Raw genomic sequence first — 17704 nt, 5'->3', positions numbered from 1 at the left:
TATTAGAATGGAACACAGTGAACGGTTCTTTGCAACACAGAGCCTGGATCTCGCTTACTCTACGAGCAGAAGTAATGGCTACCAGGAACGCTACCTTCGAAGTTAAGTGTTGCAAAGAAGCCTTATGTATAGGTTCAAAAGGAGCACCCATTAACTTAGTTAACACCACATTAAGCTCCCAAAGTTGGAGAAGGTGACCTGACTGGCGGATACACCTTTCTTAAACCTTCCAGAAAATCCTTCACTACAGGCATCCTAAAAAAGGAGGTCTGAGTAGGTGATATTCTGTAGGCTGTGATCGCAGCAAGGTGGACTTTAATAGAATTAAATTGAAGACCAGATTTCGCTGAATGTAAGAGATAAAGCAAAATCACCTGTTCCTGACCATGGATAGGATCAAAACCATTACTCACCACAGAAAAAATTGTTTCCATTTAAATCCATAGTATTTCCTTGTAAAAGGCTGCTTCGCCTCCTTAAGGATGTGCATACAGTCAGGATTCAACTGCAAGTGTCCATACTGGATGACTTCAGGAGCCATGCTGCCAGGCGTAGGGAGGACAGATTGGGGTGGAACACTCTCCCCTTCTGCTTGGACAGAAGATCCGGGCGACACGGCAATCTCATGTGTGGCACTTCAGACAATTGAAGGAGATCTGGAAACCACCATTGGCATAGCCACTCGGGGGCAATCAGAATCATCCTGGAGTTGGTTTTGTACATCCTGTTGATTACTGTTGGTATCAACGGGGTCGGTGGAAAAGCGTACAGTAAGTTCTGACACCAGTCGATCAAAAGGGCATTCCTCTGAGACCGGTTCTGGAGAAATATGGATGCGAAGACGGGCATTTTGCGTTTTCCGCGTCTGCGAACAGATAGATATCTGGTGTTCCCCATGCCTGAAAAATACTGTTTGCGACTTTCTCGTTGAGAACCCAATCGTGAGCCTCGACGAAGTCTCTGCTAAAGAAATCCACCTGCGAGTTGAGACCCCGGCAGAGGCAATGTGTTAGACATGTCTCTTGCTAGTAACCAATTCCAGATGGTCTGGGCTTCTATGGACAGAGTCCTGGACCGGGTACCACCCTGCTTGTTTAAATAATACATTGTAGTTGTATTGTCTGTTTGCACCAGGAGGGACCGAGACTGGAATGATGGAAACGGGGACTTGAGGGCTAGATGAACCGCCCTTCGCTCCAGCAGGTTGATGTGATAGCCCTTCTCTGAGTCGGACCATAGCCCTTGTACTTGCAGAGGGCCCATATGAGCACCTCAACCTTGGAGTGAGGAGTCTGTGAACAGAGTTTGAACAGGAGGATCTTGATGAAAAGGAACTCCTCGCATCAAGTGTGATCTCTTCATCCACCACCAGATTGAGTCCTTGGCGGACTGATGAAGGAGAATTCGATCCTCCCAGCACCCCGTCCTCTGTCTCCACTGATCCTCTAGACACTGTTGCAGAGGACGCATGTGCAATCTTGCGTTTGGAACTATGAAGATGCACGATGCCATGGATCCCAGAAGAGAGGATACTTGACGAACTGTTGGATAAGTGGATTGACGAAGTTGACACTTTGACCTGATTGATAACCACCTTTCCTCCGAAGGACACACTTTCTCTTTCTGTGTCCAGAAGGGCTCCCAGGTAGTGGATCTGCTGAGTTGAGTTCATAATAGAGTTTTTGAAATTGATCTGGAGACCCAACTTGTGCATGAGGTGAAGGCATATTGACAGATTATCTTCCAACAGAGATGGGGACAAACTTTAGGAGCTAGTCGTCCAAGTAAGGGTATATGAAAATCCTCTGTTTCCGAAGGAAGGCAGCAACCATCGCCATACACTTGGAAAAAGTTTGGGGAGCTGACTTTAGCCAGAATGGAAGTACTGCATACTGGTAGTGATGGAACTGATACTTGAAATCTGAGAAATTTGCGATGCCTTTTGGAGATTGGAACATGAAAATATGCATCCTTCAGGTGGTTGGAACACATCCAGTCCCCCTGATGTAACTGGGGGAATATTTGATGGAGCACTAACATTCGAAACTTCTCCTTTCGAATGAATCTGTTAAACAGTCTCAGATCCAGTATGGGTCTGAATTCTGCTTTGGGATCTTTCTTTTTCACCAGGAAAAATCGGGAGTACAGACCTTGGTTTCGCTGTGGACGAGGAACTTTCTCTATGGCTTTCTTGCACAGAAGGATGTTTGTTCCTTTTGCAAAAGCTTTAGATGTTGATGAAACATTGTCTTTGGACTGATAACGGGAGATTTCTTGAATTTGAGGAGGTAGCCATTTTGGATAATGCTGATGACCCACCTGTCCTTTGGTAATCTTCGCCACTCGTCCAAGTATGACGCACTGCTTCCTCCTACCGGAGTGGACCACCGCTACGGAGGAAGTTTCTTTTCATTGCTTTTGAGGCTGTTTTGCAGCAGAGGACTGTTGTCTGTTTCCCCCTTTGCCTCGCCCAGGTCTGCGCGGCTGAAACTGTGACCTCTGTTGGTTCTGGCCCTGATTTTGCAAAGAGGGTGAGAATAACAAGGACCCCCTGGGTAGTGACAATCTATAGACTCCTAGGGCAGGGCAGCAACAGGTGTGAGAAAAAATTCCTAGGACATCTGAGTGTGTGAGTGGACAATTATGTCAGGCCAGTGATCAAGAAGAAACAATAGGAAAAGGTTGCCAAATCTGTATAAAAAGTATATTTTTATTTAGTATATTTAAAAATCATATTGAAACTGACCGAAGGCCAAACAATATGATGGGTGTTAAAATTTCTTGTCAAAATTATATACAGGTACAATAAACAATTAGCATAAAACTCATATTTCACAACGTAAAATAATATATTGACAAAAACATAGGATAATCACAAAATTAATGAAAAAAGTATAAAAACTCGACGCGCGTTTCGGCAGAGGACCGCCTTCTTCAGGAGACACAGTTTTAATTCCTGGAATATAATTATAAGAGAATATTTGTGTTATCTATACATTCATAAATTCGTGTCAGCATATTAACCCAAATATGACAGAATAACAGACAGATTATCTATTTACACACCTGATTTTGCAAAGACCAGATCGACGTTTGCCCACGTTGCTTAAAAGACCTCTTGTCGTAAGGACTAAAATTACGACGGCGGAAGTCTCTTTTTCTCCAGGCCCACTGCCTTCAGAGTATCCAGCTCAGACTTCATCTTGGCCATCTCATCATCCGCATGAGATCTGAATAACGTCGACCCGTTGAAAGGTAGGTTAACTCTTTTCCTTTGGGCATCTGGCTTAAGCCCCGTGAGGCGCAGCCAATCTGACCTTCTGGAGCATGTGCCGTGGGCATAACTGTGCGCTGCAAGATCCGCCGAATCCGCAGCCGCACTAATACTTTGATTTGCCACCAATCCACCTTCAACAATCTCCAGGAAATCTTTTTGATCTTCCTTAGGAAGATTCTCCACAAACCTAGCCATAGAGTCCCATAACAGGCGATCATAGCGACCCAGTAAAGTCGCAGCACTGGCCACTCGTAACAGAACCAGCTGTGTTACACATTCTCCAGCCCAAGGAGTCCATATTTTTACTGTCTTTCTCCGGTGGAGCAGATGACAGACATAGCCGAATGGGCCTTCCTGGCTGCCGCCACTATGAGAGAATCTGGTGGTGGATCTGTGCCCAGGAAAAGGGGATCTTGATCCGGTGCTTTATATTATTTTGCAATTCTTGAGGGCCCCGATTCCGCTGGCGTCAAGAATGTCTTCATTGCCGGCTCCAACAAACAGGGCACCAATGGAAGAAGTGGCCTAGCAGAGGACTTATGATGTAAAGTCTCAAATATGACAGACTACTTCACCTGAGGCACTGTCATCGTAATGTTGAATTTGCTAGCCCCACGACACAATACCTCATTGAAGGTTTCTAAATCATCCACAGGAGAAACCCTAGAGGGTGGCGTTGAGGAGATCGTGGGCTACTATCTCTGTAAGAAGACTTTGTTGGAGAGGAAGAAGCAGGAGATCTAGGCCTTCTCTCAGGGGTAGTAGACCGATGCCTACTGCGCTCCCTAGAGCGTGAAAGCCTCCTCACTGGAGATCTAGATCTTCTTGGAGACCCACCAGCCAGTGGTCTCAAAGCCTCCATAGCAAGTGGTCTTTGATCAGGCCTTGGTTGCATCTTCAATTGACGGATGCTCTCTAGCCATCTTGGAGACATGTACACAGATGGTGTTTAATGCACCGGACAGCCCTCCGGGGAAACCTGCACAATTTGTATTCCCATTGAAGAGGAAGAAGCAGATGAGGAAGAACTAATAGAATGCGGAGATCCAGAAGCTGGAGTCTGCACCTCTCTGGGAACCAACTGCCTTTCTCTTGACGAGGACTTCCTCGACGTAGAGTAAGAATGCGCCACCACTGAAGAATCTTGGTGCGGAGAGGCTCTGACCACTGAAGGCCTGTCCACAGATGCCCTTGACTGCAGGTCGTGTGACGCAGACCATGGAGGGTAATCCAATGCCCTCGACGCCGACTCAGACCTCGACAAAGACCTATGAGAGGTCCGAGAGGCTGATCTGGAATGCCTCGACCCCGACCGTGAGACAGGTGGCGGAGACCTAGACGTCTACTTCCTCGACGTCAAACGTTTTCTCGACGCCAACAGGACCTTTTCAAGCCTCGAGCCATGCCTCGAAGTCGAACCATGTCTCAACGCCAACAGGACCTTTTCAAGCCTCGAGCCATGCCTCGACATCGTACCTTCATCTCTCGACTTCTATCAGAATTTTTCTCTCGACGTAGACCTCACTCTTCCTCTCGACGGCATTCTCTCTCTCGACATCGAACGCCCTACTCTCGAGGTCGTCCTCACAGCAACCGACACCAAATGTCTCGACGTCGACAAGCTACTCGACGGCGACCTCGATCTCCGCTTCAACGCAGACTTATGCCTCACCGGCGATGTCTTCGACATCGATGCGGTTTTCTCTGGCCTCAACGTCGACCTAGATTGACGCCACACTCACTTTCTTCGACGTCGACGCTGCCTGATGTCGTTTTTTCTTACTTTTACCTTCAGGAGAAGCAGATCTTCGACGTTTTGAATGAGAAGAGGGCCTTTTCAGATGAAAAAAGACTCCATGCCCCATTTTCACGACGCCCTCTCTCCATAAGCACCAAAAGCCAAATCTTTTCTCTATCCTTCAAAGTTCTTCTGGAAAGCTTGAGGCAATGATACAATTTGCCCACATCATGTGTGGAAGGTAGACAAACCACACATAGAAAACACCACCAATAACAAATACTGTAAAAAAAGACAGGAAAAAAACAAAATTGACTGAAAACAGTCAATTTCAGCTGAGCTCAAGTTCCAGGTTCCTCACAGAACAAGACGGAAAAAAGAACTGACCTAACGGTCACCTGTGGGGCATGATTGGAACAGAGTTCCCCTGGAGGTCTTAAAGGCAAAGTGTTCAGATTCTCTGAGGCCTTAAAGGCGAGGTGTCAGTCTGATTTTCTGTACAGGGATAGTTTTTCTGTATGCAGCCTTCTTAGGCTAATTGCCTTTTATTACAGATTCTTTGATGAAAATAAAAGTGTTTTGCTGGTTATGGAATGCATTTTAGGCTCATGCCTGTTTATTGCATTGTTTATATAGTTTATTTTCATACTGCAGAAAGTATGTAATGATGGCTTTATTAGCCTATGGGTTATGTTGGGCTGCATATTTGTTTATACATGTATATGGGTATAATTTGTTTAACACTATGTACTATTGTTATATATTTACACATATATATGTATTTTGTTATGTGTTCCGGGTTCCCGCTCATGGGCGGCGATTATTCAGTGCTTATGACTATTACTGAGTATACCCCTGGAAGAGAACTATTGCTTGCCAACAGAGTGCTGGGATTTGTGAACTTGTTCCTTTCTGAGTAGGAGGGCACCAGTAAACAACCAATACCATGCAATGGGACACTAGAAAGTTAAGAAGAACATTAAGCTTCAGTACTAGGTGATTTACTTCGTGTGACCCACAAAACACTTCTGGAGAGACCCCACAGTTCTCCAGGAGAAAAATATGACAAAGATTTCTTCGGTTGTGGTAGGTGCGGAATTTCCTTGCAAAATGGGAGAATAAACCCTCCATTTAAAGAATTCATATTGGTTTATCAGGACAGGATTTGACTGGCCTGTACCCAGTGAGCTGTCAGGAGGAGCAACAAGCATCACCAATGCAGCCTGGCTAGGGCAGTTTCCGCCATGCAAAATTGCAGGTGTCCCAAGCATGTCCAAAAGTAAAAGGCCATCACGGATCAGCAAGCTGAGATCCCGTCTCCTTCATGGATGACATTTTCTGTGGGTAAAAGGCTCACACTTTTTCCGGTCCAGAATGTATACTATATTATATATTATAAATGTAATTTGTTAAACTGAGGCCTTTTTGGACTTGAACGAAGATTTTAAGTAAACAGCAAAATGGTCTAAAGAACCACGGTACTCGTAAGACTCCTTCCTCCAGAAGGGTTTCAGTATGGTTAGCAATATACTTTCAAATATTAAAGAACATGCAAGCAGATGTGTAGAAACACAAGTGGTCGTATTCAGAAGAAAGGGCATTGCTTAAATAGAGAATATCACCATTCCTATCTTAAGTCCGAGAACAACCTGCTACCATGCTGCACTACTGCTAAAGCCTGGTCCAGGGTCAATATTTTAAAATTCTGTCTGGTGAAGGAACTAATTTACGTCATATGGGTGCATTATGTAATAGGCCCTCGTCCCCCCTGCTTTCCCCAATGCTTGACTTGTTTTGAGGGAAAGGGCAAGCTCGATCATCCCTCAGCAGAAGGACTTGTACTAGATTCCCCGGTGACATTAACCAGAGGTCGGGGAAGCCTTGAGATTGGTGGATACCTTGAGAGAGAGAATGGATATTATTCAAAGTAAAAATAGAACAATGAGTCAATAAGTTTTTAGGCTGGTAGCTGGGAAAATAGTAGCAAACTGGGGGAGAAGGAAGACTGTTAAACATTACATGTGGCTGCCTGATGACTGCTGAGCCAGACTCCAAGATGGCCGATAATTAGCCGATCTAAACTACTGCGCTCCACGTGACCCGAGGTATCGACTCAAAGAGAAATTAAAAGCGAGGAAATAAAATCTACAAAATCATCTATCACCAAACAGGCTAAGACCCCCATTCTGCTTACCTCCAACCTTGTATTAAACATGTGACAGTCAACACTTACTTTAAAAGGATATCAATCTAGTACAAATGTGCATGTAATGTATAGTGTTGAGGGCCACTTAATTGAATCAATTCGCTGCTTTTGTCTTCTCAACTATGGCTTTTATTAGCATTCCATAAATGCAGTGTACAAAGTTAAGTGACTAGGATAGTCCCAAAATAACCACACATTACCTCAAAAGTGAGCTTGTTCTTCTCCTTATCAGAGAAAGGGAACCTTTGGCAAACCACATCCCTCAGATACTCTTCTACAAACTCCATTGTTTGAGCGAACCGCTCCTTGATCTCATCCTTCGACGTCCCACTGCTGTCATAACTAAGAAAAGAGGAAATATTTTACATTACTGGGGCTCAAAATCATGGACAAGCACAATGCAAGCTTAAGTACAGATTCAAATAACTTTCCATATTGACATGCACTTCAACTCATATTTTTAATCTGGGACCAATGGACTTTCCATCAACTACTGGAGAAGATTTGAGCACCACTGGGGTACGGTTTGATTTTTTTCATATTACAAGGATTATGCAACTGGCATAGCCTTTCCCCAGTACCATTCCCCATGACAATGAAGCCACAGGCATCACATTTGGCAAAGCATTGGCATCAGGTGCTACGATATGCCAAGTTAACTCCAATTTGACCAAGTACAAGGATCATGTACTGCTGTCAGACACCCAATGCACGGCCATTGACGGCACAGTTGAACACATAGGTGCCAAATTTCAAAATTTGGCAGTCCGCACGGTTAGAGGTAGAGTTAGACAGAAAATTCTCGCTGAAGTAACACTCAGTTACCTACCTTGTGATCTAATAGCCGCTACCAATAAAACAACTACCCCCAAGGCAAGACAGAAAAGTCACTCCAGAAATGTCATCTTAAAGTTTGCTCATGACCAGAAAGGAATGCTGCAGTCAAGGAGAAAGTTTGTGAGGTTGTTTTAGGTTTTCCATGCGCTCTCTCAGGGGATTCCACCAGATGTGCTACAGTCCGTGCACAGGTGGAGGACTAGTTGGACTGGGAAACATGGAAGGCTATTGAATCTGTAGCAGACGCTATACACCAGATCAAGAGGGCAGGGAGCCACAGATTTGCAATTACAGTGTAGCTACAGTTTACAGTAGAATGGTGCAAGCAGGAGGAGGAAAAGCAAAGGTAAGCTCCCTTCGTTGTTGAAGACAAAAAGGTGCAAATGGGGGTGGGGGAATACCTCCCCACTGACAAAAGGCCTTGGTTCAATTTGGGAAGTCAGGGTACCTAGGGAGCTCAACACCTTTCAATCACTTTTCACCCCATTGCGAATCAATCCAAACTGAAGGTTAGCCCTTTTAGATAGAGGATTTGAGAGATGGAAGGTGAAGAACTGCACAAAAGTAGGAGGTATTTAACAATGGACCCTTTAAACCATTTAAATAGAAGATATATTTCAGCCTACCACAGAGATTTAGGAATGGTCGGCTAAGTCACTGGGTTATGGAACCATCCTGCAAATCATTTACAAGTTACTCAAAATTCAGAAATAGCTTCAAATATACGGTGACAAACTACCTTTATCAGTCTTTTATCACCTACTAAACAAACACCTACAATAAGTTCCATTTCTAAATAGAATAGGAACAAGAAAACTAAACAGAACTGCGAGATGACCAACTGGAATGTATTCTTACTAGTCTATTCTAGACAATAACTAGCGAACCTACAAACTCCCACTCTGCTGTAACACATTGGCTAGGCTACACAAACAGGGAAATAAGAAAGGTGTTGGAGAGAATGAGGGGTGACTGCACTACTGCATCATTACTAAAATCATCTTAGGAATATTGTGAGGAGCGGATGATGCTACTTGACCAACTGTAAAAATGTAATCTAGGCCACAAGTAAGCATTAATTCAAGTTTCAAAGCTTTTTTCGACATTTGTCATAAAAGCAACCTTCCTAACCCTATTACAATAAATACTATAGCTAAAAATACTTTTTTAAAACACATATTAAACAATGACAGTCGAATGCTATACATGATAAAAATTTGACCTTAATTCATAAAAATTATTTTTTATAAAAAACATTTCAAAAGAGAGTATTTAGGACATGGCAACCATATTTCATTTTGTTACATTTGACAATAAAGTAAGCATTAATGTTCCTGGGGTGTCCATGAAGACAGGCCTCCCCTTACACTCAAAACAGAGCAAAAACTAGCACTGTTGTAGCGAGTCCCAAGAGAGAAAAAAAAGGTGTACAGTATGCAGGGCCTGCGGCACACAAAGTGGCTTGTCCAGTTTGTGGAAAATCGAATAGCAAAAGTTAGCCCCCATGCAAGTTTGACACAAAATGGGACCACATTTAGGCTACTGATAGATGGAATCTTGGAAATTCAAACTCCTGTTACCTTAGGGTAGCAAGTGTTATCCCACTGGAAATTAAACATTAGACAAGTCATGGAGTCGACCAGGATGGAGCCCTGGAGAACACTATGGATGCACACTGATAAAAGCAAAGGGGTGACGTTTGAGCTGCATGGAACCAAACAGTGTTAGGTGAACTGTATAAAGCACTGTTTAAGTCTTGGCAGGGTTGGGGAAAAATGAGGTAATACATTTTAAGGTAGGAAAGTTGACAGTTGATTGATAGGATTGTTAAGTAAGGGGGTGGACGGGGGGGAAATCAGGAGGAATGAGGAAGTTACTTTTTCCACCCCACTGTTTAAATGTGCTGCTTATATAATTGGTTCAATTTTTCGAAAATAACAGATTTAAACTTAACAGCAACAGTCTGTTGGTTGTGTCAGTCACAGTAATTGTGTGCATTTTTGGTATAGTGACAATTTGCACCAGTTTTGGGTTAAGGCAAACCGAGTTTAAAAGTTAATCTGTCAGGCAGAAAATATGTTTTTCGAAGAAACAGATATTGCAAATTGTGTACCCTGCTTCTAAATTAGTTTGCTGAGCACGTTCCTTTGCCGGAGCCAATCGGTGAATGGCTAACACATTCCATCTGTCCAGAGCCCACATCCACAGTTACAATCAGTAGCGGCTGCTATCTGACAAAAATGGTGAGGCAGCAAAGCGTGACAATAACAAAAAAAAGTAGACTCACTTACCTGCTGTCCCTGCCTCGGTGCTCCTCTGCTACTAGTGCACAGGCTCCCAGACTCCCCTTTGCCAGTCTAGATGCTGCTGTCATGCTGGTTATACTATTACACAGTATGAGAGAAGCGCCAGAATTAGTCTGAGCAGGCTTATTTTGCACTCCCACAGGGAATAGGAGCCTGTTCCTGCTGTTTTCTACCTGGCAAATTCAAATTGGGCCAGAGAGATCAGTGTGCATGTTGGTTTGGCCATCCTAAGACAGCTGGCCAAACCAACATGCACATTTGCAGCAATGCCCACCACTCCTCCTCCAGGCTTGTTTCAGTGCGTTGTCATGATAACCCCACCTCTGCTTGTGAAGAAAAATAAAATGAGAATAAAATCATTTAATCATCATTTTATTTTTAATGTTTGCATGTGCTGGTGGGGGAGGGGTGTGGCAACACTCCTACGCCATAAAGGAGGAATATCCGCTGGCTACAATGCTGAAGGGAAAGTTTAGGAACAGTGTTAATACTTTTGCTTGATGCAAAAAAGTAGCTGTGATTCAAGGGGACCTGAAGAGATGGCGGCAACAAGAGCTCTCTTGGCTGGGGCGTGTGGCGACGATAAAAATGTCCCTGCTGGGTTCGGGGTGGGTAGTGCTATGCTCTGTCTGACCGGGTTGGGGTTGGTCGGCTGTGGGTGGGTAGTTGTTTGCTATGTTCTTATGCTGCTGCTAATATGGTGTGTGGGGTTCGGGGTCTGTCGGGAGGGGGGTCTGTTTATGCCAACTACTGCATTGTGTCTGCTGCATCGTCTGCTCTGCCCTATTTTTTTCTCTAGTCTGCAATGTCGACCGCTGAGACTCTAGAACCAGAGAGCGCCCTGGGCTCTCTGCGATTACTGTCATGGAACGTGAGGGGGCTTAATGATTTCCGTAAACTCAGAAAGGTCTTGGCGTACTTGCAACGCCACCGGATTGACCTTGCTTTGCTGCAGGAACCACATCTTCCACTGTCCAGTCCTATGTTGCAGATGAGGGGTCTTGGTTCCGCTTGTGTTGCTGCAGGGTTCACCACGCATGCTAGGGGGGTGATCACCTGGGCTAATCCCAAATCCCAACTGTCGCTAAAGCGGGTGGCTTTTGACTGAGGGGCGGTATGTGATTGCGCGATGTGTGGGGAAGGGACATGATCTTTTGCTGGTGAATGTGTATGGCCCCAACTACGATTCCCCAGATTTCTATGCTTTGCTGGCAGACAGCTGTAGGCAGTTTGTGGGCTCTAGGATGCTGTGGGGGGGGGGGGGGGGGGGGGGGGGGGGGGGGACACTTTAACCTGGTGCTGAACCCAGAACTAGACAGATCGGCGGGCCCCACTAGATCCCCGGCTGCTTCGGCATTGCTTCTGTTGTCAGAATGTGTGAAGCTTGACATGCTGGATGTGTGGCGTCATAGACACTCAGGGCGGGGTGGGTTCACCCATTACTCGGCCTACCATAACCTCCATACACGTATAGACTACTGGTTTGCTTCCCGCTCCCTGCTTGATGCGGTGAAGGGGTGTACGGTGCTGCCTCGCACACTGTCTGACCACTCGCCATTACTCCTGCTACTGGTTGCTCCTCCTAGGAGGATTCCCCCGTTTACCTGGAGGTTCCCCCCGTATTCCCTCCTAGATGAAGTTTTCAGAGGGGAACTAGCCGACGACATAGAGACCTATTTCTCGACTAATGTGGGTTCGGTGGATAGCGTTCAGGTGCTCTGGGATGCGTTTAAGGTGTACATCAGGGGGATGACTGACAAAACACTCTGGGGTGCTCAAGGCTATCAGGCGCCGGCTGCAACTCCTTGAAACACAACTCTCCGATCTGGAACGGCAGGCGGGAGTCTCGGGTGCTGCCATAGACACAGCCGTACTTAAGCCTTTGCTAGAGGAATTTCAAGAGGAGGCGGATAGGGAAATTAAACATATGGGTAAATATGCCACGGCGCGCGCGTATGGGGAAAGGGAGCGACCTGGTGCTCTCCTGGCCAAACTGATGCGCAACAACAGGCCCCCATTGGTGATAGAGGAATTAGTGACAGCTGCTGGGGAAGTAGTGGAGGAGGAGCAGGACATACTAGCGGAATTTCACTCTTACTATACGGCACTCTACTCCTCGAGGGATAGCCACCTTGAGGAGGAAATCGACGACTATTTAAGCTACATCCAAATGCCCTTCTTAGCCGACTGGCAGAGAGAGTTTCTTATGGCCCCGATCCAAAAGGAGGAGATAACGGAGGCACTGGAGGGCATGAAGTCTGGTAGTGCTCCTGGAGCGGATGGCCTCACGGTGGCGTTTTACAAGGCCTTTCAGGACAAACTCATCCCGTATTTGATGCTTCTGTTCGATGACATTTGTCAACAGGGCAGCATGTCGAAATCCATGAGAGAGGCGCTACTTATTACCATCCCGAAGCCGGGTAAACCCCCTAATCAGTGTGGCTCTTACCGACCATTGTCGCTGATCAATGTGGACGCGAAACTGTATGCAAAGGTGCTTGCGACCCGTTTGGCGCTCCTGGTCCCGGACCTGGTTGCCCCAGAGCAGGCTGGGTTTGTCCCCTCACGCAATCTCACTTATAATATCCGCACGGTATTGGGCACGATACAACACATCAAGCAGGAGAATAAGGCGGTAGCCATCTTCTTAGACATGGAGAAGGCCTTCGACTCTGTTGAGTGGTCGTTCATGCTTAGGGTCCTGCGAAAGTTTGGACTCGGTGAACCGTTTCTACAAATGTTGGGGGCTCTATACTACAAGCCCACTGCGAGATTGAAGATAGGGAATTTAGTGACTGCTCCTATCGAGATTGGAAGGGGCACCCGTCAGGGCTGTCCCCTCTCTCCGCTGTTGTACGCCATGGTTGCGGAACCCCTCGCCTGCGCTATACAAGAGTATCATCGGTTCGAAGGGATAAACTTTCCGACGTACCAGATTGGTATCTCAACTTACGCGGATGACACTCTGCTATATGTCCGTGACCCGGAGACAAACCTCTCTGCGGTGCTGCGGGAAGTGGTGAGATTTGGGGCCTTGTCGGGCCTTCAGGTCAACTGGGACAAGTCGGTGGCGTTGCCCTTGACTCCGGTGACAGTCCCTTTTGCCTCGGAGTACCCATTGCAGTGGACCACAGACTCCATCCGCTATCTGGGGATACGCATACATACGGACCCGGAGGTCCTGATACGAGAGAACTATGGGGTCGCCTATTCCAAACTGGTAGATGATGTCGAAGTGTGGTGCAGGCTCCCGCTTTCACTCATGGGCAGGATAGCGCTCATGAAGATGGTAGTGCTCCCCAGATTTCTTTTTTTATTTACAAATATACCGGTGGTCCTCTCCAAAGCTTTCTTCCGGCAACTTACTCAGACGCTCATCCGCCTTGCGTGGGGGGGTAGGCAGCCGAGGGTGCAGTGGCAAACGCTCATGCTTCCATATGAGCAGGGGGGCCTCGGGGCTCCGGACCTGGAGCGGTACTATAGGATCGCTCAGGGAGCACATCTTCACTCGTGGATTCATGGGGATCCTGGCAACCCTCATGTGACCCTGGAACAACTCTTTGCAGACCCCATCCCTCTCCCGGCCATGGTATGCTATCCACCCGATCGGAGGGTCGGCAATCTGGATTCTATCGCAGCCACTAACCATGCTTGGCATGCACTGGTTAACTCCCGTGAGAGTGTGCTGCTGTACTCACCCTTGCTTCGTGTGGAGTGGGCAGTCTGGTTGGCCCCACTGACGGAGAAGGGCGTCCTGAAGGCGCTACGTGACTTGGGTATTGTCACCGTGGGAGATCTCTTTTTAAACGGCACCCTGAAGACGTTGCAACAGGTTCTGCAATCCTGCCCTGGGGCAACGCTGTTGCATAGCTTTCAATATCATAGGGTTCGTAGAGCGGCGCTGGCCACATTGGGCCCGGAGTTGGCCGAACCGCAAGAAGTACAGGAGCTCACGTATGTAATCAAGACCCCTTCTTCTCGCAAACTGATAACGGCTCTCAGGTCGCTGGGTGATAGACATCGGCAGTGCCCCCCCTCCAAGGCCCGATTAGCCTGGCAAGCTGACCTCCAAACTACTATCTCAGACGAAATGTGGCGCTATTGCTCTACCAACACTAGAAAGATCTCGCTCAACAGTCGGCACCGCCTGATACACTTTAAATTCCTGCAGCGTGTTTACTACACGCCCGAAAGGCTGCATAGGTATGGCCTGAGGGAGTCGGCGGAATGTGAGCGTTGCCACTTTCACACGGCAGACTTTCTCCATATGGCCTGGACTTGTCCCGCTATTCATAAGTACTGGGTAGAGGTCTTTGCGGATCTCAGCACTATTTTAGGTGAGGTAATTTTGCCCTGCCCGGCGCTCGCATTGCTCGGCTTTTCCAAACCGCTGCCGGTGGCACTGCGGCGGCTTGCGGACATGGCGTTACTGATGGCAAAGCGCCTGGTGGCCCTGTGTTGGATGCGGGGGCCAGTTCCTACGAAGAGGCGCTGGGAGGCGGACTTACTTTACTGTTGCACACAGTCGGAGGTGTATAGCGAACTACTTCCTCCGAAGAGTCGCCCCAAGAACTTCTGGGGGTTGTTTAGGGCGTTTCAGAGCACGCAAGGGGATGGTGAGTCAGATCCTGAAGGAGTGGAGTTGGATGTGCTGCAGGAGGATGGGGTTGCGGCGGCTGAGGATGTGGAGAGTGGTAGTTGAAGGCTTAAGTGTTGTTAGTGAGTAGTGGTTCGTGCCTGGCCTTAACGATGCTATGCATGGGAGGGGTGCTCGGGACGGCTGTCCTGGTTGTAGGTAGACGCTACCCCCACTGAACTTTGTTTCGCCCCCGCGGGCAAGTGAGTCGACGCCCATGGCCCTATTGAGGGGTTTGAGGAAGTGGTGAATGGTGGGAGCGGGCGAGTGGACACGGGTTTAGGTAGTCTGGCTAGTTTTTGGGGTGGGTGGGCTTATGTTTGAATGGGGGTTTTGGTTCCTGCATACACCTTTACTGGTTTCCCTCTTGAGAAACTTCTTCCCTGGATCTTCATGCATTTACTACTGTGAGTCTGCACTGGTCGTATCGCCCTGGCACACTGACCTGCGCTTGGAACTGACACCGCCAGCGCCGCTGGGTGGGCTTTCATTGGACATATTGAGGTCAATTATCTCCTGCTTCCATGGACTGGTGCTACTGCACGCTTCTTCTACACCTGCAGTTACGCCGCCAGGCCTCCGGGCTGTTGGTATCATGGCTGTGTGTTTCATCTTTACCAAGGGGATTGAGAGTGACCTCTTGCTGCCGCCGGCCTCTGGGTTGTAGGCGATGATGGCTGTGTGTATGACTCGAAGGTGTAATAAAGTATAAATTTAATAAAAATAAAAAAAAATGTCCCTGCTACCCAAGTTTCTTTACATGTTCCAAACTATTCCAGTAACTCCACCGATTGGGATGGTTCAGAAAATGCAAGGCGCAATACGGCAGTTCGTGTGGGCGGGTAAGCATCCGTGACTCCGCAGTGACTTGGCTAGACGGGCTCCCTTAGAAGGCGGCTTGGGCATCCCTGACCTTCTTAAATACTTCCAAGCGTCACAACTTCACTACCTCCTGGAGAGGAATCGTCCAGAGTCAGAAAAAAGGTGGTTTTTCCAGGACCGAGCGATGGCCCAGATCTCGCTGTGGAAGGTTCCCTTTTTGCAACGCTCAGACAGGCCGTCTAATCTCAAGAAATCACCTATTACCCGTTCATTACTCAAAGTGTGGGACGCAGTGGCGGTCAGCAGAGGCCTCACCACTTTCCTTTCGCCTATTACGCCACTATTTGATAACCCTGCCAGTGGCGAACCTCGGAATGCAGGTCGGCCGGCCATCTGTTTGACTTGGACGGCTTTATTCAGCTTGACACCCTGAAGGAGCAGTACACTCTGATAGCGCAACATTGGTTTCACTACTTCCAGATTCGCCACTGGCTTACACAAGGAGACATGTTTCCACTGGTGAGCCGGTGCCTAACAGCGTATGAGAAATGGCTCATTACGAAAACATCTGACAGACAAGCGATTACAGACCTTTATAAAATGCTGAGCCCGCCCCAGTCTAATTCGCGCTCTGCTGGTCAGAGGCACTGGCAGTCGGAGCTTGGAAGAACTTTTACAGATAAAGAGTGGCACGACATATACAATAGAGCCGACCACACCGCCAGGAACCTGACTAGTAGGGAATCGGCATTAAGGTCGCACATTATCGGCACCTAACGCCGGCAAGGCTACATCAGGGTAACCCAAACCGCAGTTGCACATGCTGGAGAGGGTGTGGTAAGGTGGGGACACTAACTCATTTATTGTGTAAATGCGAGGAGGTAACGGACTATTGGAAAGAATGACTTCACGACATTGACACACTTTGAGACAGATACCCCATTTTCCTGCCTACACACTACTAGGCCTCCCAAATGCCTTCATGTTTCCACTTAAATCAATTAGAGGAGACAAATGGGGTTAGCACTAAGGGCGGCGGCACATCATATCCTCTCACTCTGGGGTACTACGAGGAAACCTACACACACGGGCTGGCTTCACAGGCTCTGGTATATAATGGGTATGGAGCGGATTCAGGCGACTCACTCAAACCTCAGACTCCTTTACCACCATTTGGCAACCTTTAATTACACTACTAGCTGGGGAGTTCAATGAACTTACATGCCCAAAATACCTCCGGGGGCTGCGGCTCAAGGAGAAGTTTGCCAAGGGGTCCGGCTCCTCAAGTCAGAGCTCACACAATTGCGATCCTTGTTCGACACCAAGAGGGAGGATGCGACACACCGGAGGGAGGATGGAGGGGTTGGGGGGACCGGGATCGGGAGAGGGGGAGGTTTGTTTTTGGGGTAACTGAATGCACTATTGGACGACCGACACCCGCTACTCGCTCTCAAGGACTCACTGAATTACCCTGTAGTCTACGCAGTTCCCTAATTGAGGTTGGAGGGTGGTACGGCGCTGGTATACAGGGCGGCCTTCAGGGACCAAGTTTGTTATATTATATTGTGTTCAATGCACTGAAAATCAAGAAAACAAATTTAAACAAAAAATGTAGATTTGTTGGCAGACTTGATTTTGATCAACAGTAGACCTGTTCCTTAAAATACCATTGAAATTGTCATTAAATTGTCATTATCAGTCAGTAGATGCCCTATCATTGCTCACACCCCAGAAAATCATGGCAGAAACAGTATACCACTAGCTAGTGTAATTTTACAACAAGTGTTTGCTACTGGTTGCTCGCCAGCTTTTTCGTAGTTCTTGCAGGTGAAGCCTAGAACAGTACCTCAGACAGTCAGTGCATATTAAACAAGGCAGCACT

The 17704-nt window shown here is 47.3% G+C and overlaps 1 protein-coding gene across 1 annotated transcript in view; it reads right to left on the bottom strand.

Moving 5' to 3' along the window:
• The window catches only part of ITPR1 (inositol 1,4,5-trisphosphate receptor type 1), a 1666678-nt gene that overhangs the window by 857517 nt on the left and 791457 nt on the right, over positions 1–17704 (bottom strand). Inside the window, exon 20 of the mRNA XM_086939209.1 lies at positions 7422–7563. Within this exon, the coding sequence (XP_086795335.1) occupies positions 7422–7563 (142 nt within the window). The remainder of the gene's footprint in view (positions 1–7421; positions 7564–17704) is intronic.

This window comes from Lissotriton vulgaris, chromosome 9 (genome assembly GCF_964263255.1).
Source record: "Lissotriton vulgaris chromosome 9, aLisVul1.2, whole genome shotgun sequence".
In the NCBI taxonomy this organism is placed as follows: domain Eukaryota; kingdom Metazoa; phylum Chordata; class Amphibia; order Caudata; family Salamandridae; genus Lissotriton; species Lissotriton vulgaris.
Note: the sequence above shows the minus strand (reverse complement) of the source record. Positions and strands in the feature narration are given on the sequence as shown.